This window comes from Thunnus maccoyii, chromosome 17 (genome assembly GCF_910596095.1).
Source record: "Thunnus maccoyii chromosome 17, fThuMac1.1, whole genome shotgun sequence".
Lineage (NCBI taxonomy): Eukaryota > Metazoa > Chordata > Actinopteri > Scombriformes > Scombridae > Thunnus > Thunnus maccoyii.
In genome coordinates this window covers 17,887,622-17,914,756 of record NC_056549.1, presented here as the reverse complement: position 1 = coordinate 17,914,756, position 27,135 = coordinate 17,887,622, and the positions used below count along the sequence as shown (strand labels likewise).

At 39.0% G+C, this 27,135-nt stretch overlaps 2 protein-coding genes and 2 long non-coding RNA genes across 7 annotated transcripts; 2 read left to right on the top strand and 2 right to left on the bottom strand.

Annotated features, from left to right (window-relative positions):
- Positions 1–128: 128 nt before the first annotated feature.
- LOC121881817 lies at positions 129–11,392 on the top strand. The gene is made up of 3 exons (XR_006091920.1): positions 129–234; positions 8,460–8,565; positions 11,308–11,392. It is a non-coding gene; the product is annotated as an uncharacterized LOC121881817 (long non-coding RNA).
- On the bottom strand, positions 11,181–17,625 carry epm2a (EPM2A glucan phosphatase, laforin). Its single transcript, XM_042389545.1, has 4 exons — positions 17,233–17,625; positions 15,995–16,169; positions 12,565–12,809; positions 11,181–11,692 (listed from the first exon to the last, which is right to left on the bottom strand). Exons 1-4 carry the CDS (start codon positions 17,477–17,479, stop codon positions 11,409–11,411), a joined length of 951 nt encoding a protein of 316 aa, XP_042245479.1. The 5' UTR covers positions 17,480–17,625; the 3' UTR covers positions 11,181–11,408.
- Positions 11,600–20,346, top strand: LOC121881815. Of its 4 annotated transcripts, XR_006091917.1 has the most exons (5): positions 11,600–12,004; positions 16,088–16,199; positions 19,065–19,207; positions 19,352–19,472; positions 20,113–20,346. It is a non-coding gene; the product is annotated as an uncharacterized LOC121881815 (long non-coding RNA). The 4 variants fall into 4 exon arrangements; XR_006091916.1 differs by lacking the exon at positions 20,113–20,346 and having other exon boundaries at positions 19,352–19,663; XR_006091918.1 differs by lacking the exons at positions 19,065–19,207; positions 20,113–20,346 and having other exon boundaries at positions 19,352–19,663.
- LOC121881813 (hydroperoxide isomerase ALOXE3-like) lies at positions 17,775–24,860 on the bottom strand. Its single transcript, XM_042389547.1, has 14 exons — positions 23,816–24,860; positions 22,698–22,902; positions 22,507–22,588; positions 22,267–22,389; positions 22,010–22,118; positions 21,215–21,385; positions 20,952–21,095; positions 20,567–20,770; positions 20,383–20,469; positions 20,093–20,259; positions 19,885–20,006; positions 19,674–19,774; positions 19,280–19,450; positions 17,775–19,151 (listed from the first exon to the last, which is right to left on the bottom strand). The coding sequence occupies exons 1-14, from the start codon at positions 23,960–23,962 to the stop codon at positions 18,972–18,974; spliced, it is 2,013 nt and encodes a 670-aa protein (XP_042245481.1). The 5' UTR covers positions 23,963–24,860; the 3' UTR covers positions 17,775–18,971.
- Positions 24,861–27,135: the final 2,275 nt, after the last annotated feature.

The following is a 27,135-nucleotide window of genomic DNA, read 5'->3' as shown; positions in this document are numbered from 1 at the left end:
TGAATGGAGAACCAGAGTAGATGTACTGTTGAGTTGACGGAAGGCAGATGTGCAGGCTGGGCAGGTGAGGTGAATGAGCTGCAATCAGGAGGGAGCCAGTGAGTGCCAAGGAAGGAAGTCACACCCACACCCACAAACACACACAAGGAAAAAGACAGACAGGGGAAAACTGGAGACACAGGGGAAAAGGGAAACTCGAGGGAAATAACTACAGGCTCGGCTGGAGCCATGACAGTAAGTGAGTTTTAATTCATAGTTGTAGATGACTGTAGATGAATAATCCTTTCGTCCTGGTCTTAACTTATTCATACTCAGACATTGGCCTGTGTAGTTCATGTTGAACACAAATTTTCTTGTGAATATACTGTATATTCTATCATCACTTCACAGAGCTGATACAGAGATGGGCAAACCAATCTTCTCTGATAGGCCTGCATTCATTATCTGTTGTCACTGGTGATTTATGAGTCTGGCGGTCCGGGGTACTGGCAGCCATATGTCTGCTTGTCCCCACACACACACACACACAGGACCATCCTATTAATGATGTTCAGATTCATCATCCAAAGACACAATAAACACACCGAATTAACTTTTAATGGTATCGACAGCACTAGAGCTTTTCTTCTTTTCAGAAAGACAGAAGGACCTCACTTTGGGAGAGAAAAAGCTCCGCAAAGCAATTTTGTGTTTCAGTGAAGGGTGTTGTTGCCAAACACGGACAGAGAATTACCCTACTCTGATTGTCCATATCCAACTGCTGCATTGGGTTGAAAGAGAGAAAATCACATTAGGTCAAAAGATGTCATTAGCTGGTGGGTAATCTAAATTTGCTTCCCATTATGTTGAATGAGTCATTATCTGGTTAGTGCCGTAATACCATGTAAATGATAAGATGCACATCACCAGCTTTCAGCCAAGTGTATACCACAGCTATTTTTATACATTTGCACAAAATGGTAGTTAGTTAGGTATTATACAGCCTATTGACTCCAACTTGTAAATGGTTATTTTGATGGCCTGGTCAGTTGAGAGTCCTTAATAACAGGGGAGGACTAATTAAGCATGTTTCTGTTGTTTTTTTTCCAGCAAGTTGTCCATGTGACTAGATTTGAATATCCAGAGTGGGGAAAAGAGGTCATTTGCAGTGTGAGTGTTTGTATCGGACTCTGGTCCATCTGTGCTGGGTTGTTCACTGCTCTGTAGTAAATGTTATCTGTTCTGGCAGGGAGTCCATGTCAAATAGCGTGAGTGTGAGAAGAGTGTTGAAGTGGGTTAGAGTCATGCTCTCTCCCCTGTCACTTCAGGTCTTCCTCCTTCCCCCTAGTGGCCTGCTGGGTCTCTGTGATCATGGACAACTCAAGCATACTGTTACATCAAATGGGATCAGGGCAGCCATGTTGGATCTGTTTTCCCTAGTGGAATAGCAGACCATTCCAGGATTAGTAATTGGACATGGACATTCAGGGACACGGTTTCATCAGAGCACTCCTCTCAGCAAACTCTATGTTTCAAAGTCATGATGGTGTACTAGCATATCTCAGCCTTTGCATGGTATTTCTATCCAGTCGTTCCTTTTTGAATAATGGACGACAAAAACTAATTCATGTCTCAGACTGAGGCCTGTGGCGAACTGACCAAGTGCATTCAGTGACAAAAGATGGGGAGATGTAAGTAAGGTATAAACCATGACAACTTCTTGTGCATGTATTGCACGAGGCATATTTAACAATTCTCATCTTGATTTTTAATGTCAAAGCATAATTGATCAATATGCAGGAGTGTTTCCATTGTCAGGCAGTGGACTGTGTCTATAAACAAACAAAAGTTAAAAATTCAGAGTAAAGCACTGATACAAATCACATGGCAGGCTTTTCCCTGCAGAGTCATGCTAAAATGATGGACATGTCTTTCATTGGATCATTTAGCGCTCATTGATCTCATGATTACCATGTTAACTGAGCTGTCAGCTTTGGCATCTGGCATCACTGATTTAGGCAGGGGGAAAGAAACTAGGGAGGCAGGCCCACTTATCATGCATGGCCACACAATCTCTATTCTCTTTCTCAGAAGGCTAGCTGGCTTAATTACATGCTAAAAAAGTCTTCAAACAAGCTTCTTTCACAAAGTAATGTATACCTGTCCAGTCTTGTTAAATTCGAGCAAGATGACTAATATGAATATAAACACTTTGTGCAGACACACACAGACAGCACACATAAATTTCAAATGGAGAGATCTCATTTCTTTGTGACATGTCACTGCTGTTGTTTACTACAAAACTGTATGATGGATTAGTGGATCAGGAGACGTTACACAAAAATGAACTGCAAAAAACCCAAACATTAAACATGATTTGGAGAGCATAGACATCTGAGTGATTGTTTTGTCAAACTGTCAAACATGCCTATCCACCTCCCAGAATCAAATGAGATGAGAAACCTTGTGGAATGTGACCACCATCCGCGGTTTAATGATACTATCTCAGGCACATTGAGGCTCATATTTATTATGATGTAAATCTGAAGCACAGAATTGGGGAAAAAAAAAAAAGAGCACTGCATCTTTCTTTCTTGAGCACAGAGAGCTTGCATCAAATACTTTAAGTAGGGGTGTAACGGTTTGTGTATTCATCCCGAACCGCTTGGCACAGGATGTTTGGTTCAGTGCGCGATTTTCCTCAGTTCAGTATGCTCCCTGACCCAGACAGTTATTGTCAAAATAGTTTAATAATTTACATACTCTGACGGGAACAATAATTGTAGGGCTTGAGTTCCACCCAGAATATTTTGGCAGTGCACCACTTAGTTGTGGCATGGTCATGGATGTATGTTCACTGGCTTAGCCAAGTTACCCTGGTTACCCACACTTATGTAGTGTAGCTGCCGTCATTATTATTAAAACATGCGCAGTTATCACTGAATTTAAACAATATCACATCTCCTCGTCCCCCTCCTCTCTCTGTGATGGTCGGCTTTTCACTCCGCCTTTGAGTGAAGCCGTTCAGAACACCTATAAACAAATTTGATTTCCGACACGGTTGGACAGCACATTGTAAGAGCCAGTTCTGAGTGACCATAAATCAGCATAAAACAGCAGTCAGCAGGTGATCTGACTCCTTGCGGGAAACAGAAGGGTTGTTTTCTTTTTCCACTGCAGCAAAAACTAAACTGTTTTACTAATAGTTACGGCCAATGAGCCATTGTTTACATTTTTCAAAATGAAGGACCAAAATTTATTTTCTTCCTTTCTTTTTTTTCCTGCTGCACTGAAATCATAGCGAACTGTGACCCCAAAACCAAGGTACATACCGAACTGTGAATTTTGTGTACTGTTACACCCCCAATTCTCAGTGGTCCCAATTTTGTTTAATATCCTAATCAAAAGCCTTTTAGTTTAATTGAAAACACACACACACACACACATACACAAAACAATGCAGGCATCATAGTGGTTAAAGAATCAAAACTTGAACTAATTTAATTCTTGTGTGTTGGAGCAAATATGCTGTCAAAATATTTGCCATTATGGATCTCATGTATGTCACATAAATTTCAAACCTTTGCAAGAAGTCTGAAACATAAACTTGTAGTCCTTTAAAAATGCTCCATTTGTCCCTGTTAAAAGAAAATCGGTACCTATTCTAAACGTTTGACAGTTTTAAGCAGAATTCAATTCTACTAATAGACTTCCTTACAGCTTTTTGGGGGGAACTAACAATGTTAACAAATATAATCAATTGGATTTAAGAGTTGGGTATTTAGCGACCATAGTTTCCAGCTAACAACCAGTGACAAATCTTAACTAACCAAAAAACTAAGTCATACTGCAGCTCAGCTGATGTTTCCTTCATCCTCTATGTGTCAAGATCTTTGCTTAATTTCTTATGTGAAAGAGAGTTAAATACAGAGCCCAGACAGGACTGTGTGCACAGACTTAGAGCAGAGCCCTAGGTAACAGATGGAATTTATTGATTCAGGATATATCTCTATTAACCTACCCCAAGGTCATCGAACCTAGCCTCTACCTGTGAAGTGTTGTGCACCTGTGCAGTGCATGATAAATGGCATCCCATCCATATAGGCCTGCAGAATTTGATACAGTATAGTAACAGTTCATGACAAGAGTATACATAAAGACATCATGGATGGTGGTGGCTTGTGCACAGCCTCACACTCACTCTTTTCCCTGTGACACACAATCACTCTCAGTATTCACCGTAGCACAACAGCTTTGTATCCCCCCCTCTGTCGTTCATATCAGTCTTGTTGACACTGATCAATGGCAATGGCAGTGTGGAAGATGGAGGGAACACCAGAGGTATTGACAACAGCAATGGATTTTACAGGAAGCCAGTCAGTACAATCGCACAGTGACTTTTCTGGGGGGTGGTGGAAGAAAATGGCTTTCTTTTCTCTGTGATGAACAGTAATGTGCTTAAATTGAGTGCAGTGCTCGAGTATTGTAAATTTAGGCAATCATTACAACTACCAACAATCATCTATACTGCATGCAGTTGCTACATATAATTAAAAATCTCTTTGCAGTCCAGCAACAGTGAACAGAAATGTGTTGCCATTACTTTAAATAACATGATACCTGCACACAATGAGAGCGCAAGTGACCTTTGTGTGACAGAGATTAGTCTTGTCAAAACTCACAGATGTTATCTCTTGGTTTCATTTATTAGCCAAAGCTTTTTAGTGCAGCTAAGAAACCTGTTACGTGGGGGTGGTGCAGGTGAACCCAAGTGCAGACACACAGAGGCAAGGAGACAGGGACAGGCTGGGAGAAACTAGTACTGGTATCTGGAAAACTAGGGCTCAGGCTGGTAGCTGGGAACCAGGAGCTGAGGCTGGGGCAAGGGGAGCAGGTCTGGAGCAGAATCCATGGAAGCTGAGTTGAGCGGGGGGTCCAGGGCAGGGAAGTTGGGCTGAAGAGACAAGGGACAGGAGACAGGGACCGCAGCCAGAACAGACGGGACTGGAGGGAACAAGAGAAAGGGATCAGAGCCAGGGCAGACGGGACTGAGGGAGAAAGGGACCAAAGACAGCACAGACGGGACGAGCAAAGGCTACGATCTGGCAGTGTGGATTTGGCAGGGCTGAGTACAAGTAGAAGTCTTGATTATGGAACGGGTTGCAGCTGGTGGGGTTCTACTCTGACTCCAGCACACCTGTCTCCAATCACACACACAGGGAAAGAGAGGGAGAGAGCCACGGGGGAAGTGGCAACAGGTAGGGAAACACAGGACTGAGGCAGGAATTGTGAATCAACCCTCCAATTACCGAAACATGAATTTTAAATACAACTATTCAATTCATCCACAGAGACTTGAGATCTATTAGTGACATTAAGAGCATGTATATCCTTCATGTTGGAAAGAACAGAAACCCAGTCGGTGCTGTGACTGTTAAGAACAAAACAGATTGCCTACCTGAGCTGAGTGAAAACTAGATCATTTGACTAATTGTCAAATGACAAAAATAAAATAATCAAGAGTAATAAAAAATTACTCAAAAACACCCCCCTCAAACACTTGTTATATGCTTTTGTCCACATGATCACTGATATAAAATGTCCAAAAATAAGTAAAAGTTAAGATAAAAATGAATAGGCAGTGCATGAAAAACAATATGCACATAATTTGCAGTTATTCAAATGAGAGGTTTATGCTATAATGTGTCTGTAAAAAAGAAAAAGAAAAAAAAGAAACGCATAATGGAGAGGGTGATTTGATGTAAGAGGAAATTAAGGGCACCCAGAATAAAGGCAGAGGCCCACCAGCTGATGAGGAAATTAATTGGGTGTGTGGTTTATGTGTTACAGCAATAAACATTTTTTTCAGATTGTATTCACACAGTCTGCATGAGAAATGCAGAGTCTGCATATATCAGCTCGGTCATTGTTATGATCCCCCCAGGACAAAGGCTGGATATTATTGAATCTCAGAAGGGCACTGCCTCTAGCTGCTTGTGGGATGACTAAGACTGCAAATAATGCATTAAAGTTCTGTTGGCCAGTAGACCAGCTTAGCAGATGTTGGCTGCTTGGATAATCCCCCATTGGCTCTGGTGGATGTTTTGACGACCTCACTCCTGCCCTCTGAAAAGATGGGCTGCCGGTGCATGCTACTGAAACATACAGTACATGGTATTAAGTCGGACCACAGCTGTTCACTTCTCTGTCCATATTCAACTGGAGTTCCGCCCTGGAGCAAAGTCAAAAGCAATTTCTTCATTGCTGGATTTTCCTTAAGCACACAGTGAGCCCAGAACATGCAAATGATATGGCTGAAATTGGAATCTATTAAGTAAATTGACAAGGGGTGCCCAGACTGAACGTGATGAATATAAATCATTTGTGGCTCTTTGTATGTGTGACTTGTGGGATTGTCTGTGCAGCTGTGAAAATAGCTTTACCTCTCTATGATGAATGAGCGCCCAATGGAGACTGCCCAAGCTAATAGAACTGCACAGAAGACGAATGGTAAATGTTCCAAAGGGCAGAGTTCATGTTCAAAATATCATGCGTATTGAAAGACCAAATGCTTGCTGGACACAGTTCAGTCTTCAAAGCAGAAGAAGACTGCCTGGCTTAATTTAGATAATAATATCTAATATAGAAAGTTAAAAAAAATATTGTTTTCTTGTGAGTGTGCCTTGCTGACTTTAAATTGCTCCACTCATCCATCTCACAGTTATGCAAAGTAAAGCAGAGGAACATTTAATGAGCCTTTGCAAGATGTGGACTGTGTGTGGATTCTTAGCGAACTGTTCCATGATACGAGGCAATGGATAAGAATAAATACCGTATAGCCAGCAGGGTTCAATGTTAATGTTTTTTTCACTTGCCCAGTTGGGCAAGTGCCAAAGTCAGTTACTTGCCTTTATACAAATTGTTTTATTAGCGGTTATTAAATAACATCAAAGAAACAACAAAGTTAATTGTAATGTTTGATCTTTATTTAAGTAAATGAAACAGAACAAGGACACAGTGTCATAGATGCGAAGCAACAAACATTCTTGTTTATCGAAAATTGTATGACCCATCCCCTATAATTCACTGAACACTAAATTCTTTATATGAGCCCAGTTTCTTTCTAATAATGGAAGACTCCCTAACCCCGATGGCAAATACATTTTTTAGAATCATTTCTTCCATTTCAAGTTTCCTGATTTCCCTCTTTAATGTTTCTCGTTCTTGAGAGTATTTATGACATGAAAAATTACATGCTCCACTGATTCCTCTATTTGACAGTGCTCCCAAAATCCTGAGGAATGTTTGTTTCATGCATCACACTACTAGCCTACTCAATTCTTGATTGGCCAACGGCATGTGCCAATATTCTCCGACATGTGCAAGGGGAGGGGGCTATGCTTTGTGCCAGAGAATGAGAATATAATTTATGACACGATGATGATCAAAAAAAAATATTTAAACATTTTTTATTTTATTAAGTTTTTATTCAACTTTTTTGCCCAAAAGGGTAAGAGAGTTGCTAGATTTACTAGCCTGACGTGGCTTTTTACTTGCCCTGGGCAATCGGGCAAGCCTTATTGTTGAACCATGGCCAGAGAATATAAAATATCTATTTTTGAATGTAGTGTGATGGACTCTACTGTCCACGGTTGGACTTGTACTGTCTGCTTGCACTTTTAAGTGTCTGTACTGTCTCTGCACAGCACGTTTTTATGTATGCTGTCTCTGCATCAAATAAATCATGTAATATCCTCTTTTTTTAATTATTTCGTAAACATGAGAGGTCGTGGAGCACCATCTGTTCAGGAGGTTGATGTTCTAACACAGTTACATGGTGGTTTCTCTGTAGCACCCAATCCTCAATGTAACAATCTGTAGTTTATGGTTTAATGTTCAATTTAGGAGCAATTCTCTAAAGTTTAGATGTTTTCATATTCAACTCAAAGTCTATATTCATGTGTCACAATAATCCAGTAGGGTAATTGCTTTTCCTATCTGACTATACCAACATAATGCAATTATGTGGCTGAATTAAGCAGAATTTAATTGGCAGCTATGTATATTTGACCAGAGACATAAAATGTGTCTGCACTGAAACATGTTGCAAAAGTCAAGAAACTTACAAATGATGTTTCTCAATGATATGCAAGCAGCACCAGCAGTCACATAGATGCAGAGCAGGCTACAACTTAAATAGTAGGGGAACCTACATATATTTATCATTCATACTTGAAAGCACACAGCTATTTATCATTTCTAATGCGCAACTGATTAAAGTTTGTTTGTGGATATAAGAACTTATTTTTTAAAGATGATGTGGACCCACTTGTTTCCCTTGGGATTTTACTTTCCAGCCATGGCATGGCTAGATTGATGTGACAATGTTTGTATCAGTCTACAGTCTATTCCACCTCGCACCTGCTCTCCTGAACAGCTCCGGTGGATCTTTTATAACATTCTGCACCTGTGTGTCACAGCTGCTGTCCAAGGTGCTGATTCTGAGGCTGCCAGGGATGTGGGAGCCGCTGGGGGCACTTGGCGTTGTTGATTCAGTGAGGTGCTATTCCCATTGCTAACTATGAGGTAATACAATCTATACAGCTGACAGGATTTGCGTTTCTCTGTAGATGTTTAGGAAGCTTGGCAGTAAATTTCTGGGTGCTGCTCTGGTATTTTGTTCTCATCTCTGTGCAGTCATCATGCTGTGGCACTGTCATGGACGTCTAATGATTTGAATTCGCTATCTGAAAAAGACAATGATCCAGAGCCTATAAAACAGCGTAGCACATGTGGAAAATCAATATTGCCTGTAAAAATGCAATATCATAATGTGTATCCAATTGGTATTAATGTAAGCCCCTCCACCCAACTGCCAGCCCTCCTATGGCTACAGAGCCATAGGAGGGCTGGATCTAAGATTCTTCCCTAACCTGACTCATCCTTTTGATTAATATGAAGCAGTTTTAATCACTGAAATCAGTAAGTTATTTTATTATTTTTTTAAATCTTAATTCAGCAGATCATTCTATTCCATGTGTTCCTAATATTTTGTATGCTAAATCCTGATTGACAAGGATTCCAGTATTTCATAGCACTGTGCTCTTTGGACCAACACAAGGTTATATTCATCTTTGTTGTAGTAATTATTATGTAGTAGTTATTGTAATCTGCACACAGTCTGCTGTCTTCTTTATAAGACTCTCTATACAGGGCATGTGCAGCTGCATCTATAGAATATATATTTGTAATGAATACTGAGGACCAAGCTAAAAGTACTGTATAATCCTCACCTTTGGGCATGAATGACAGGATACTGCATATATTACTTGAATATTGTCAGTCATTTTTGCTGTTCAGCTGCCTCCAAACACGTTATCACCAAGCTGCTCTGCTTAGGTGGTGTGATTGACCCATACACTGCGATTTACATCCTAAAAAGGTGTTCCTGTTAAATGTTTATTTCATTTCATGATTTATTTCCATAGTAGAGCGAAAAGGGGAAAAAAAAAGAAGCAAAAACAGGAAATGGTCTGTGTCAGTTTGTGGTTCCATTAAAGGATAAGAGGGGAGGTGTACAGCAGAAGCAAATTTAAAGAATGGGTCTGTGATGCTTTAAATCAGAAGAATGAATGAGTCTGTTCAAGGAGGAGCAGAGCGAATAAATAGCAGCGGATGGCTTGCAGGGACATTGTGAGACAAAACAACAGTCACAACACAAGTACTCAGTGTATCCTTTCGGCACATTCTGGATTAAATGGAACTTCAGAGATATTTGTGGATTTCTCATAAAAAGCAGTCTCAGGGACAGTTGCAAATGCTCATGAATCCTTACTCTAATATGAGTCCAAGGATCTATGAGAACCAGTGTAGGTGTTTGGCAGATCCTGGAAATCATGTGAACTACAGATACTATATAACATCAATTAGTGACAGTAATCCAGTGGAATAAATACAGCATGTTTACCGATAAGACTGACATTCATTAAGTGACAAACCCCAGAACCCACACACATACTGTTCACAGGCATAATTTCCATCAAACCTGTACATGCTCTGCCTACACACTCTCTCTTCTTCTTCTTCTTCTTCAAAAAACAGGCATTTCACTCATTTCATATTCAGTTTTTGTGAATATTTTTAGAACGTTTAGAACACCAAACACATGCACAGGGCTCAGTGCCCCCACTCATCCCCCCTGACACCCTCATAAGGTGCTGTCTTCTGCAGGCACTCACTGAAACATAATGAGAAGCTAAAGGAAGAATCTTTCTTCCTCTCAAATTCAGTAACTTTCCTAAATTGGAGACAGGTAACAAAAGCACTGTATTTTAGAAAAAGCAATACATCCTCAACAGGAGTCTAGGCAGAAGCTCAGAATTGACAATAAACAATATTCCAATAATGTCTTATTATGTATGCATTAAAATGGTCTGGCAGGGATGTTGTTTTTGTTATTTTGAAGATTGAACGGAATAGCATCTGTCGGATAAATAAATGAAGATGAAATGCTATCAAGCTCTGTAAGAGAGCCAGGGCGGAGCTGTATTCTTCGATGTCTCAGAGCTGAATATCCCTCTGACAGGAAGGGAGAGGCATTGTTTTTTGTTGTTTTTTTTGGTTTTAGGAATTGATTGTTGTGTTGGCAAAGAGTGCCATTTTTGAGAAGCACTAAGACCTCTCCAAAAAAAAGAACTGAACAAACAAACAAAAAAAGGATAAGAAATTTTTTCCTTTCGAAATGAAAAAGGGGATTCTCTAAAAATGACACACAAGAAATGGATGCATTAGCAACAGCAGAATAATCCTCTACTGAGAGGCACATGTTTAAACAGTGGAAAGACTGCCCATCTTTGACCTGCCTCCCTCTCACCTTGAAATGAGAAATCTCATCTCTCATTCAGCAGAGCTGAGGTGCCTTCTCAAAATGTCAACTCTATTCACTGATTACTAAAAAGGCTAAAAGAAAAGGTCTTTCCAAAAAAACCCCTGCAAACATTTACCAAGAACCACTAATGGTATCCTCAGTGGGCTCCAAGTGCACAATTTGCAACTGTGAATACCAAATGGCAGATTGTAATTCCTGAAGTTAAAAGCTAACACATCGCAGGAGGATTAATTGCTCGCAACATCTACTGTATGCTGGCAGCCAGCAGAACTCTTTCTGGATACTTGGGAATCAACCAGATTTTGAAAGCCACTCAGCATAAGTAGGTCATTTACTGAACATACATTAGATTTTCATGGAAAGAAGTACATTTTCTTGCCTTGTTATTTTACCTCCTGTCATCTTTCATGCTGACTATACAATACATTTTTTTCACACAGCTTCAGGAATAATTTTAGTCTCCAAAAGTCTCCAGTGGGGCCCTCCATAACTGTAAATTCTGCTTCAAATTGTAAGACTTCATCACAAGGACACTCAACTATCATGTCTCCGGGTAAGAGATGGATGATCGCAGTTGTCCAAACTTCTGGATGAAGTCTGCCTGAGCTCGGACTAAAGCTTCCTCATCTATGTACACTGCTGGCCTCCTGGCTGTGACAAAGTACTGCACTTTCCTCAGGCTCCAGCCAAGGACATACATAAGCAGGCCACACACGGCTGCCGTCGACCTGCCCACTCCAGCATTACAGTGAACATAGACTGTGTGACCATTTTCCAGGAGACCATGAAGCAGGAATACAGCCTGGGGAAGCATCCTGATGCGTCCTGTAGAAGGGAATAATAACACAATGGCAATATTCATCTGTATGGATTGTATTTGTCATCAAATCCCTTTAAAAGGATTTACAGTACATTACAGTCAAAATAAACTTCTGACATCAACAGGTACCAATGTAGGTGGTGTAGCTGCTGTAAATATACTTTATATAGACTTTCTGTGACTTGTTAATGAGATTTCTTAGTGTGATCACACACAAGATGCTTTTGTCTTGGATACTCTAAGATTTTTTTTTTTTTTTTACTAGAATTCATCATGGACACATGGATTCTTCTTTTGTGACTGGCACGATACATGAGGTACTGGACTGTATGACTACTTATTATCTCAATAAAAAAGTCTTATGTGTGTGTTTTTACTTCATTTGTACTATGTGAGCCATGCCAAAGACACATTTTCATTGCCTTGTGATGCACAATAACGTTCTGATTCTGATGAATATTCTGGCTAAAGGAAACCTCTGGAGGTGATTTGAGGTCATGGTTGGCTACAATTTCATCAATCACAGATCCTTAGGCTTGACGAGGCTTATTTCTTGCATTCTTCTCGTTCTAGAAATGATGAATGTAAAAGCATTCATCCTAGTTCATTTTCAGACCTTTGAATTATTTGAATGGAACCTTTGAATTTCTAAGGTGAAAAAACAGCATGGTGAAGGTTGGCATTGTGAGTAAGTTTAGAGCTATTCAGCCAAATGACCCAGACTACAGTACAGTACATGCAAGTGCCAGCACTGCCAAAGTGTCTTTGAGGAAGATGTTGAGTCCCTAACAGCTTCAACCTGTGTCTGTCTGCTCACTGCGACTAAACAGTTATTATTACTGAATTCATTCTTGCATGCCCACAAAATTTTCCTTACCCTCAGTGCTCATGTCAGGTGTGGGTATCCACACGTACGCCAAGCCATTGTCATTGTACAAATTAATCATGGTCTCCGGGGTCATGGATTCCCCTTGGTTGCGCCTGCAGCCGTGGGAGTTGTTCACTACATCCTGTTCTGTCTGGAAGTTCATCACTGCAGTAATGCCCAATTCATGCTTCAGCTTGATCGTCACATGTTCCACTTGTCGTGGGCAGCTGCCCAGCCAAATCCGTGGCAGCACCCTGGGGGCAATAAACAGGGATGATCAAATAAAACAGGGATAATGTACAAGATTTTCAATTCAAGAGTCATTTTAGATACAGGTTGAAGTGATGCAAAGTGGAGATACAGAAAAAAAGAAATGATGATGATGATAGATCACAACTGTGGAGTAGCAGTGTTATAAAATAGTTTACAAAGTATGAAGAGAGCTTCAGACACTAAGAGGGAAAAATAAATGAGTTGTGAGAGATGCTGCTGGCTGGTGTAATGAGTAGGAGTACCAAAGTTATTTTTTAAAAACTGTCCTACTGACAGATGAGGTGAGCTGACGTTAGCAGGTCACTAATAAGCAAAAGGTTAGCTCTCGCTGTTTCTTTCTCCCACCTTCCTCCCTCTCTCCCTCATAGCAATGATGTTTTATTGACCTCCTGTCCCTCTAATTTTCTCCCTTACCACTATGGTTTGAGGCAGACTCCATTTAGTGTTCATTAGTATGCATTAAGTCAACAATCTGAGGAGGTGACGCGTAAAAGGAAGGAAGGACGCTGTTAATCTAGAATGTCCCAGAATGGCACTGCTGTGTTAACTCTCTGGTCTCCACTTCTGTTTCTATATGACCTCCTTTTTTTCCAACTGCAAATGGCATTGTCGTAAGTAATTCAACTGTGTTTTGTTGCTGCTGAACAACATTTTTTGCCTTCAACATGTAACAAGACTATTTAAAGATGAAAAACCGAACTACAAGTTTTCACATTATCTCTCCTGCATGTTTAGCAATTTGCTTATTCTGCCAGAGAGCTACAGTGACAATTATGCAATTATTCAAAGTAAAATGAAAAGATATTCTAGAAGGTTCTCCTTTTTTTCCATTGTTTTCATTTATACAAGAATATATGTCATTTTTTTAAAACAGTCAAGTGTTTAGTTTATCAACATTGGATTTGAAAATTGCTTCATTACTCAAAAACAAACATCTCAATATGTCAAAATCCCAATTGTTCGGTTCAACAGTAATAAAAACTGATTACAAAAAAATGTCTGTGTAACCCTTAGGCCTCCTCTTCTCAGAATATAACCAAGAGTGATGAGGGACCTGCTAGAAATCGAGTTTAAGTCCCTTTGAATCATATAATGAGTTACTGCAGAGTGAGTGTGTATGATACTCGGGGCTACACGGATGCAAGGTCTGAGAGACTAATTTAAAAAGCTATTAATAGTCAAGATACAAGGGCACAGTGCTTCCTACTGAACACAGGTCCTTGACATAAGCCTTGTAAGGTCTTCGGACACAAATTAAAACCTGATGGCACAAGCCAAGCTGGCTCATTCTTATGCGAGTTATGTGCTCACTGCGTCAGGGGTCCCGGGCTAATTTCTGCTATGCCTGGTATACCATGGCACTGAGTAGGCCTTAAAGGAGAAAGGCATGCATGGGTAGACTTCATTCAAACATGAACATGCATCCTCCATCCTTCATCCTCTCGGCTAACCCTAAATATTAAGCAAATTACATAACAGTTCTCTAAGTCTATCACTACTGCTCATGCTTACATGTTGCTTTAATTTCCGAATCCTCCGGGTTATGTCACAGATGCACAGATGTGACTGCAACAGCAAGGCCAGCCCTATAAACACGAAAGTCTGTGACTGACTGAGGAAGTTACACCTGCACATGCAAACTATTGACTTTCATCAACTTCTTTGACACATTTATCTACATTTGTTTGTGGTAATGAAACAACAGAGTATTTGTAAAACCTGTGATAAAGGTTTAGCTCTATTTTTACTGGAGCATAGAGTGACTGAATTTACTGCAACTATTCAACCTGGAGACTGTAAATGACTAAATGTAGTCAAACCTATCACTGAGATGTTATGAGCTGACACAACCAACTCAGTGTCTCTCTCTCTCTAAAAGACTTGTGAATAGGAAGATTTGAAAAGGCGAATACAAGGAGTAAGATGAAGAGTGCTTCCAACAAAGAGCACATTTCAGTCACTTCTGCAAAAATGAGACCAACAAGATTAAGTAGGTGATAATACAACTGCTAGTGGTTTACTTTTTGGAATTATATTTTTTCAAAGTGTCAGACAATTATAACAAAATGGGAAAGAGCTAAATTTAAAAAAACAGTGAGAAAGCATAAGAAGGTAACTGAGGCTCTCTGCCCTGTAAGAGATTGAGATAAGAAACTCAAGTTTTATCGAGAAAGGGCAGAGTGACATGACTGCCTTGTCTTCTTTGCAGGACACTAAGTACTGTAGAAGAAGAGTGATCCTTTAATATCAAGATGTTAAAGAATGCAAACTTGCATTAGGAATATAGATGGATACATCAAACGTAAGACAACTGGTTACATTTGAAAGCTGCAAGGAAGATACAAGAAGAGGAGCTGATGCATTCAAGTTGCTCAAGAAACAGTTAGACTTCAGCATGGAAATTCATTAGCCCCAGAGGACCTCATTAATTTTATAGTATTATTACATTTGGTACACACATCCGATTTGACATCACAAAGGCATGAAACTTCTAACAAGCATCATAACAGTGGGAGGGAGAATGATGGATCCACAAGAAAAGTACTTTGACAGTTTGCAGGATTTCGGCATCTTTTTTCATTAGAAACTACAGACGTCAAGTGAAGAATATATGAATGTCCAATTACTGTGAATCATGACAGGAAAGCCTTACAGGGATAGTTTGCCATTTTGGGAAATATGCTTATTGGCTTTCTTTCTGAGAGTTAGATGAAAAGATTGCTAGAATTCTCAGGTCGGTACTCTAAAAATGAAGATACAGCCAGCAGCAGATTAGCTTAGCTTAGCATAAGGACTGGAAACAAGACAAAACAGCTAGCCTGGGTCTCTCCAAGGGATACAGCACTGACTAAGACATTGTTTGTTTGTTTAATTTGTAAAAAAACAAAGTTGTGGTTTTACAGAGGGTTATGTATTACTTCTAGTAGTACTACTTCCTGAAGTGTCTGCTGATCGCCTGGCAACCTTACATTGACCACAAGACCATGAGAGTGGTAGTGATCTTCCCATCTAACTCTGCAGGAAAACAAATATGCATATTTGTCAAAATATGGAACAATTTAAACTGAGAAAGGTTGACTGAGGACACAGGAAATTGTTTTACTTACTTCATAGCATTTAGACAATCACAGTGTTCCCATACAACATTGTGCAAAGAAAGTATTACCTGGAAAAATGTATGGCCTTCTGACCAGCCACACCAAAATAAAAGTTGGTGGTGTGTTTCATCTCATCTGTGTGTCCCGTTTCTTCTATCCAGTGACCAATTGGGTGACAGTACACTCCATCCACCATGTTCCTCTTATCATATGAACAACTTCTGTCGTGGTGTGGACCATTGCCTGTTGACAAAGAAGACAACATTTGTGCAGGTTAGTGACCAAATACCATGTTGGGACAGAAGTATTCATAAAAACGTTTTTTGTTTGTTTGTTTATTTTTTTTGTTTGTTTTAGATTTCTTTCAGGCATCAGGCAGATGCCTATATTTCATGAGTTGTGTTAGACAGAAAAACAACATTAAATACATAAGGAGATAATGGTTCCCTTCTACCAACAAAAAACAGTGTTGGAAAATAAAGTATATTTACTCAAGTACTGTACTTCGGTACAAATTTGAAGCATTTTTATTTTGTGCTACTAAATACTTAAAAAAAAATTAAACTCCATTAAACCATTAAACTCTATAGACAATATTGTACTTTTTAATCAGCTACATTTATCTGCCAGCTACTGTAACTACTTACGTTGCACACATGTATTCAAATTAAATAAAAAACATATGATGAATTTATAAAATATAAATAACCCAACAGCATTTGAAGTAATTAGAATTAACTCCACCTTGATTAGCTACATTAAAATGCTGCCTACATGTTAATGCATCAACAACAATAACAATCCAGTAATCTAATAGAAATAATAATATGACACTGACAAGGATCATTTTTAACATTATGGGCACTTTTACTTCTGATACTTTAAGTACATTCTTCTGATAATTGTTGTGTTTCAGTGGTTTATTTAGTATTTTTTGTTGTGTTTAATGATTTTGAATGCTGGACTTTTACTTGTAATGATACAGTCTTTCACTGTGGTACTGCCACTTTTACTCAAAAGTCTCAGTACTTCCACCAATAAAAACAAATTTCTGCAGTTGTACACAGGTGCACAGGTACGTCAGCGTTTAGTAAATGACACTTGTGACTTTACCGCCATCACGTGGCGGTAAGGATACATTACATCACACCAAACAAACATGGAGTTATTTTCGTCTCGTTGGCCTGCCTTTATGTTACATACGAGGGGAATCACATTAAATATGCGTCTTCACACGCTCTACTCTTATGTACACAACTAAATGTGATGCACAAGCTGACAACATTCATATGTAACTTATTCATACCTTCCCAGATAAAATTGCCTCTGATTCTTTTGATGAACTTGAACCAGAGTGTGTCTTTACACGGCTCTGCCAGCTGCACGTCGCAGATCCATAGACACGGTTCATTTGGTGACGGGAACTTCTGAGAGGCTGTCATCTGAACCGCACCGCTCGGGTCCCAATGGCCCATTTCTGGACGCGAACCCAAAACAAAGACTTCTGTATCCGATGAGTCCGGAGTGAGAATGACGCCGAATCTGAATAACATGGTCCGGACTGGATGATGTGTCCTCAGTCGTTTAGTATGGCGGGCTTGAGTTATTATTTTACTGTATGAAACCCGTGCGGCACATACAGTGTGGTCTTGTAGTCTAAAAATAAACCAAGCTTGTTTTAGATGGTGTAGTCTGCACTAAAGATAGGTTAGAAAGAGTGAGGTCCCACTTTGTCAAAATTACCTGACCAATACACTAGTCACATTCAAAATACAATTGTATCAATGCTTCCAGTGGTTTAATTTCATGTAGGATTTAATTAGTACTTTGAGGTACTTTTAGGGTCTACTTCACTTGAGTATTTCCATGGCATATTACTATACTGTATGTTTATACTCCACTATATCAGGGAAATATTTTATTTTTACTCTATTGCATTTATCTGACAAGCAGTTGCATTTCAGGTTAAGATTTTTCATTAAAAAATACAATATCTTTAAAAAAATGTTAAAGATGAAAGCAGTGGTTCTGAACCTTTTTGGCTTGTGACCCCTTACAAAAAAGCAATGTTGATTCAAGGCCCCCTGTCATGTTTCAGATTTCTATGTTAAAACTGACTCTAACACATCCCCTCCAAACTTCTTTGGTAATTTAGATTAAATAACTGTTCAAGTTATCCAATACTTCACAAAACCAATATTCAAGAAAAGTCCTAATTATGAATACAGGTTCATGCAGCAGAACTGTGCTATTTTTTTTCCTCTCTGATTAATTATCTCACAACTCTGGCAGATTTATCTTGTGACCATTTGGAGGGGGCCCGATTATTAGTACAACTGCTCTTAGTTGCACACCATCGATCTCTCCATGTCTTTACAAATTACAACTCCATACTGTCCACACTGAGGAAAGTTGATGTCAGTTTTCCTGGTGAGATCAGTATAAAAATGTACTGGACATAAAGTAGGAGACAGAGAACACAGATATAATTACACACAGTAAACCACCTTTATTTGGATATTTTAGGTCAGCAAGTTAAGCATTTCCAGTATATCTACTACTAAAACTATTAACTAAATAACCTTAAATTCTAAATATAGACATGAAAAAGAGAGATCAAACTCAGCCAATCTCAGACTAATTGTGTATTTTTTCCCCTTGGAGCTTTATCTAATTCATCCCTGTCTTCATTTTCTTCATGTTTTATAGGAAAGGGAGGGATAAGTACATAAATCTGATCCACATAATCTTAAACATATTGTAGTTCTGCATTCAGAATTTATAATTTGCATAAATTACTGTTATGCACTGAAACCACAAAATCAATAGCCGAGAACTACACTAATACAGAAAACTTTGAAATTAAAATTATTCACCAAATGTTTGCTGTTTTGGGCTACATCCTAACTGATCCATATGTTACCATACCACCAGCTTACTCATGATAGAAACCAAAATATAGTCTTCTACTTCCAGCATGCAACACCCCACTAACTGTGTCTGCCACCTCACCTAGCAAATGTAAAATGGCTCCCTCAGACTTACTCAGATAGTTATACTGTTCTCTATTTCAGTAGGGTTCAGATAGGTGTAGGGCACTTTAAGCTCTGAGTTTCTGGCTTTAATTTCTTCACTTAGGTCGGACAACTCTGCTTGAAATTCCTTGATCATCTCCTTAGGCTCAGACTCGTCAAATCGTTCTTCAGGGTATGAACCCAAGGGAACCTGCCAAAAGAACAATAACAAAACAGGAAATCAGACTGACACAGCAATTTGTCAAGGTATTTTCAAAATGTGGATAAAGGTCATAATGAGCCTACCGTACACTAAAGATTCATTAACATCAAACTTACAACATCTGTATATTTTTCTGAAAGCAGCCACAGCATTCCTGCAAAGTTTGTTGTCTCTCCAACATTTGGTAGGGTCTCCAGAATTGTCTCCATGCTTGACTCCCCCTTGGTAGTTGGAGGTGGTTTGCGCAGCAGGAGCGAGCCATTGGGCATCCAGGAGCTGTAGTCAAACTAAATCACAAAATAAGCTTCAGTATGTATCACTTTTGTTTTTTATTTCATTTTATTTTTATTTCTGGGTCGTGGGCCCTTCTCTACTTCTTTGAGCCATGTGTCTAATAAAATGAAAAAATCTGAAATCACACCCCATACATTTGAGGTGTTAAAACAAACTTAATACTTGATCAAACATTAAAAAGTATTCTATTGTCCCAGCTATTTACTGTTGCCTCACCTGTCCATCATTGACGGCAGAGTGTTGAGCTGTCACAGTGAAAATCACCATGGTGATGAACTTGATCACTTCCTCAACAGTATGGAAGCACTCTGGAAACCCTGTTGGCAACATCACCATTGTCAGTCAATTGATTGCATTCAGTGTCTGCATGGAACGTTTCAATATACCATAGGCTAATCGTGTCTACAAATTAAAGTGAATTAAATACCTGAGGCTTTGTTTCCTAAGACACCATGGGTGAATATCTCACTGATCCATTCCTGCAGTTCAGAGTCCTCTTCCACCTCACAGTCTGAAGGATAATAGTGCTCCACTATTTCTGTTACAAAGCTGAGAAACATAAAAATAAGTCAGTTTTAAACTGTATTTTAAAATTGTGCTTTAGCCAATTAATTGCAGTTGTATGCAAAGAAAACCTGTTGATGATGTTCCACAGCTTCAGGCCGTCATCTCTGTAGTAGAAGTTGGGGATTGACTCCAGTCCTCGTGCAGTGATGTTCTCCGGCAGACAGAGGGAGCTGTAGGTCAACTCAGAGAGAGACCTTCTCTGGATCTCTATCAGCCCCTCATATCCAAGTGAACTCTAGTAATTAATAACACACAAATAATTAGGTTCAGATAAGTTTCATGAGGTAGAAAATAATAAAAACTGTTTTTAAAGAGTGCATTAAACTTATTTTTGCAATGTTTGTATAAAGATCCATACAATACTTAAAGCCCCTTCAGGTCCAAAAAGAACTTTTCGTCCATCAGTGTTAATGGGGAGAGTGTACCGGAAGTGTGGGATCAGCAGCTATACAGAGAGAGGGAAGAAAGTAAAATTCATGCTCATTTCAGCAAACAAGAGCAAGCATATCCTGAATGCCATGATCTCTGCGGTGTTATTATACCTTATAAATGGGATGAATCACAGGGAAGTTGCGGAGAGTGGCAACAGTATAGGCCTCCGCCAAATAGTGAGTGTTCATGAGGTGATGGACTGCCTGATGATCCATAAGATCTGCATTTTTAATAAACATCTTGGCCAGCAGCCAGTCAGTCTCTGGGTCACTGGGCAGAAAGATGGGATTCTGCTCAGAAGGTTGCTGATGCAGCTGGAATATGGTTCAAAAATATTAAAAGTTAAATTGTTATATGTTCAAATTATGCAAGATTTCTGAAAATGTACTAATTCACTATAAAATGTAATATGGCTGTGTGATTAGACCAGTAATTTTACCTAAATTTATACAGTACATACTGTCCCTGATTTGCTGCATCAGTAAAATACTGTACCTGTATTGCAATCGGCATCAGTTTTTTCTCTGGGTTCAAGTAGAACAAACAGAGACCAGGAGTCACATGCAGCGGTTCACCATTATAGTCTCTAGCGGGTATTCCATCCAACTTCTTCATGTCACAGATAAATATATTGCCATCCTGTATGGGAGTAAAAGACAGATGAGTGATACACTGCAATGCAGGCACACTCTTTAAACTTACAAATTGCTTCCCAAAGCAAAGATTATCACCCATTTAAAGCCACTCATCTTCCATACCTCCAATTCCTCCTCCAGAGAGCTATCCTCCTCAAGGAATGGCTTCACCATGTCCTCTGTGACTGGAAAGTTTGGAGGAAGCTCTGAGCAGCGCTTGATCACATTTGGGTTGATTGCATTCAAAAACTGGGATCCGTAAAAGTCATCTTCCTTCCAGTGCTCTGTAACATACTCTGGAAGAAAGGCAATTGGGAAATATCTAAAATGTATGTTCATTTTTGAAGTACAACATGATCCAGCTACATATGCACAAGTTAAGAGCTGAAAAAAGCAGAAAAACTAACATTGAAAATAATTCTGTTCTCACAGAATTTAATATGTGGTTCCCCCATTTATTAAAAATTATGTTATATCCAAGATATATTACAGAGAACGTATTGCTAAGTTAGATAACAAGAGGATTGTGACTTTTGTGCAATTTCCTCCCTGTATAATGAATCCATCTCATTGTTTTAAGATGCAGTACACCCACCAATATTCCATCTTTCTCTCTCAACCCAACCAGTCAAGTCAGATGGCCGCCCACCTAGAGCCCGGTTCTGTTGTGATTTGTCACTATGTAAATAAAATTGACTCAACTTGACTGTACCAGCCTTTTTCAAAGTGCTGCCATACTAAAACACTGTATTATTATTATAAGGCTTTGTTATAACTAATCTTTCTCCACATATATCTGTCTCTCATGTGCTCCTCTGGTCTCTGGGGCAAAGTAAACTAAAGAAAAGTGTGGATGACAGCATCACTCACTTCTGAGTTAACTTGACAGCTTTGGGTAAAAAAAAAAACTGGAAAAACTCTACCTGACATTGTTGTCTTTTTGTACCAGAAGATGTCTTTCATGTCGTCGATGCTTTTCCATTGTTCAGTAGATTCAACCAGCCCCTTATACTGGAGTTCAATATGACTGAAGCAAGGCAGGTTGAAAAAAGGGAAAACACAATGCACAGTATTAAACAACATAATAATATTAATGCTCATTTTGTTGTAGACATAGACATGGTCACAATATTGGAACCCAGTGGTGTCCATCCTAAATATTTATATAGACCCACGTTGTCAAAGTTGTACGTTCTATTTCAGATTCTTTCGACTTAGAGAAGCGGATTTCAGCTGGAAGCTCAGACGAATCATCGAAATTGATGAAGTGGGGTATTCCTTCATCGCCGATCTGCCATCTAAAAAAAAAAAAAAAGACAAATAAAGTTACTTAAAACCACATAGACATCTCTCCGGATAAGCTTCTGAGACCATATTTGCAGCTCTAGGAGAATGCGGTGCAGATGAAAACGTACTGGTAAAGGCTCTTTTTAAGTGCCAGCTCTTTTTTGCGGTGCTCAATCAACAGGGGATGTTCCTCCTCTGAAACCTTCATGGCTGAGAAATGAAAAGAACACAGATTTAGCTCTATTTTAAATGACACTAACAACAAGACTGACAAAAACTGAGAAAACTAAGTGATATTATGGTCTTGTCGGAAGCAGACCTCTCCCTCCTCTCAGCTCCACCAGTTCTCCGCTGGACACCCATTTGTAACAGGGGAAAAGAATGACATCTTCCTCCGGAGTAGTCACCACTATTTTGGAGCAGTACCACTGATCTTCTGGAAGAATTAAATAGGGATTTTTCTCCACCTTGACCAGCAGAAGTTTCCCCAGAGAATCACCGGTGTCTATGGTGTAGGTCCCTGTCTGAAAAATAAGGATTCATATAAATATAAACAAAGTAAATGCAATGTGTTGAAAAGGTCGAATTAACTGAGATTGAAATGTGTCCTACAGTGGTGTATTCAGTCAAGCAATGTGTATGGTCAAATCAAACAGCCCACGAAAAACTGCAAATAAACTCTCAAACATCATATAGTCAGTTAACATGCACAGTTCTCCAAAATTGTTATTTAAATATTACAAAATGTAGATTCTTTAAATCTGGATCTGCATCAAAACACACATAGTGTACATAGTAGAATACCTGAATCCTATCTGTAACTATTTGGGATTTTTACAATAGTAGCTTATTTGAAATTAGTTTCATGACCCCTGAATTTAAATTTTATCATGCACCTGTCATTTCATTTCATTTGCAGTTGCTGTCTGTGTATGAGTTATGCTGGTGTATTTCAGGTGAGCCACACCTGCAGTAGGAACATCTGGCAGCTCAATGTGGGAAAGTGTGGAATATGAAAAACTAAATGTAAACCTCTGTTGAATTCATCCAAATATCCTGAATACTAAATTTAGAAGAATAATTTAGAAGAGTTTAGAATAATAGTTTTAGAAGAAGAATTTCAATGAAATTTGTTGGAATAGTGTCCACAAAAACAATACAAATTTTTTTTTAGAAAATGCAGGTCATCTCCTCAGGCTAGACTTACTGAAATATTTGTCTTGAACAAACCCAGGATATTTGTTTAGCCCTTTAGTTATGTACAGATATGTGAAGTGCTCTCTGGATTGCCACACAATGGTGCTATTTATTATGTACAGTTGAGTGTAGTTAATTACCAATCCATCAACCAACCAGTACATATGTGTGCACAAACAAAAAACCTTTTAGCTAATTGAGATTCAATATATACGCATCGCTTATCTGGGTTCAACTTACTGTCCCAGTTGTAAAGTCAGTGCCGTAGTTGTCCAACTCAGTTCGCTCACTCTGCCCTTCAGTTCCAAATAAAGTGACATATATGTGGTCCCATGTTCCTGCATATTCCATGTCACCTGTTGACACCTCTAGCTTGTACTCAGCCATGGTCACTCAGTGCAAACTGTCCAGAAAAAGAAGATAACGTAACCCTTGCAAAGAATTATTTCACACGAGCTTTTGGCATTTTTTCAAAACTTAAAAATGTTCTTCCACAGACATCCAAAGAAGTTCTCATCACTAAACTTCTGTCTGATCTTATCCTACATACATTGTTACATGATTATTAGCTGTCATAGCATGAGGAAGGATGAGTTAAGTTATTACATGTACCTTCAGATGTTTTACCTACCCCCTTTCTTCAGCTACAGGTCCACGTTTTCCTTCACTGAGGACTGTGTATGTCTTCTTATAGTAATCCCCTCCACCCCAGCTTGGACCCTTTTGTGACGACACGAAACATTAACATAACAGGTGGTGTAACTCTAAACTTTGTTGTGTTTCCAGTTTCTAGTGCCTAGAGGGTCAGTAGGAGGGGCACAGTTGTACTGAAATATCCATTTCATCCCCAAAAACCAAACTCCAGAGGCCTAATTTATTGATATCTCTGCATTTATTAAGGCCTACTGCCCACTTTAAGAGGACATAACAGACTGTATGAGGGCTGTTGTGCTTGAAATTCATTGTACATCACTTTACACCCAAATGTGACACTCATGTGCCCATTATCTATTATCTCTTGCTGTCTGTACTTCAGATATGCTTACAGTACGTTTTTACACATTTAACTCCAAAATAATTGAAAGAAAATTAGAATGTCAGGTACTAGAAAGCAAAGAGTACACAGTCCTCTAAATTGGTTATTTTAATACTAAAAATGTTTGACAATTTTAATGTGCATCTAGATCTAGAGGTGCTATAAAACAGTGATATACAATAATGCTACTTGTCTGGTGAAGGCTGTGATTTTTGAATACCTAAATCAAGGGCGTAGGTTTGGTTTTAATTTTGGTAGGGACATTTTTTGTCCACTTTTTACCTGAGAGGCTGCAGCTCATCTGTCTGTGTGTATCTATGACATCAGAGTCACCTGAGAGGCTGCAGCTCACCTGTTTGTGTGTCTCTATGCTGCTCAGGCTGCTGCTGACAGGATTTTCAAAATGAAATGATGCCTGACAGTCACAAACAGATCAGTTGGAAACGCTGTGGCTAATTTAGCTTATATATAATCTTCATGTCTTAATGACACGTATGCAATAATAACTCTGCTCTTGATCCACTCGTGAAAAGGGGAGAGATGGCATTAAATAGTAAATATTTCCCCACTAATTTCAAAGATTAATGTTTGGATTGATGACAGAACATTCTTATTAACTAAACTCAACTGTTACTGACACTTTGGTTCTTCTTTAAAAGGACCAGATGTCTTAATTTGCTTTTGGGAAGAATTTTTACCAACAGTAATAAAGTTTTTTAATTAAACATCATGTCTGAGCAACATTCACAAATAAGCTAACAACACTTAATGCCTGAAATTAAACATAATATCAAATGATCTTGTTTTATCCAGTGAAGTCATTTTCAATTCTGTGACATTTGGCACATTTAAACTATAATTACTAACTGCTTCAGATTCTCCACCTCACTAACTTCATTACTGCTGCTGCTGCTGCTGGGCTGCTGGTAGTCAACTATGCCTACAGCTTGAAGTTGAGGGTTGCCAGATCATCAGGTCAAGTATCCCCTGTATCCTGCTCTTTCACTCATTGTCATAGTAGCACACTGTTTTTGCAGAACACACAGAAACCTAGCAACGCGATCTTACCATTAACATTACGTGGAGGTAAGCAGCTAGAGATCAGTAAGAATATTGGTAGGGACAATCCAGCAACACCTTGATATTGGTAGGGAACATATCCCTACCATCCTTACCCAATTCGGCTAGAGCTGCAATGATTAGTCGATCGTCAGAAAATTAACCAGCAAATATCTTTATATTTGATTAAAGACTGCAATCATTTTTCAAGCAAAAATTGTTGTTTGTCTTTATATATGACAGTTAATTGAATATCTTAACATTTTGGACTATTAGTCAGACAAAACAAGCAACTTACTTGACGTATCACTTTTTTTGTAAAACTGTCAACGAATGACACATTTTCCAGTGCCCTCTCAATCTACAGTCTACATGATTTTGCTTACTAAAAACCTATATTGTAGGCACAACTTGACTGCTCATACTGATGATACTAGTGCTTGTACAGACTTGCTGCCCTCGACACATCCTGTAAATGCTGATCTACTGCCATTGTGCTGAAGAATACCAAACACCACCCACCACCCGAGGCTCAGGGACTCGGTGGCTCGGGGGCACAGGGACCAGATTCGTTCATGTAACAGAGTCGGACACAGTTTGTTGTCCAGCTTGTTAGACTGAAGACAGTAGACTTAGTGCTTTTAAGCCTGAGGATACTTTGCTGCTTGCGGACTTTGGAGATATTCTCTGCTGCAGTTTGGTTGATACGATAGTTAGACTACTTTAGTGCGTGTTAATAATTGTTTTTCAATGTTTCTCCGGGTAATTCCTTATTTTGTCATGTCACAAATACAAGTTTGTATTCTTCTTTATTTAAATTAAAAACCACACACATTTAGCATCAACACAATTATCACTGTAAGTAAATAAAAACAAATTGATTTAATAAAATATCAGATGTATTTAGCATTTACAGCCTAATATTTTGGGAGGATTATAAAACATAAATGTATTTATTACCACTTGATATACACACATCTGCTGTCCTGATTTATAGTGGCCTGAGAGATGCAAAACACCTAGTACTAGAAAACTCAAAATACTTTATACATTTAGAAGTCTGTACTCGAGTGTACTGAGACAACTCAAACACTCAAACTTCCCAGCACTACAGTAGGTCTGACATGGTCTTTCAGAGGCTTAACATGTCATCACAAACAAAGCTTTTAATTTCTTACATATCAGCATGTCTTTTAGCAGCACTAAAACAGCAAGCTGTGTTTGTTGTTTCAAGGTCAGAAGTCTGTAAAACAGGTTTCATCAGCCACAGGGCACCCTCCCTCCACACCTTTAAACTATTTGCATCCTGTTTAGAGTTTACAGAAATGGTTTCACCTGTATATACTGTAGACATTGTATGCTGTTATCCACTTGTTGTTCCCATATACATATATGTATCCATTGTTTCACACACTTGCTTGTACATAATAGTGATATGTTATGTTCTACTACCTTTGTTGAGAGC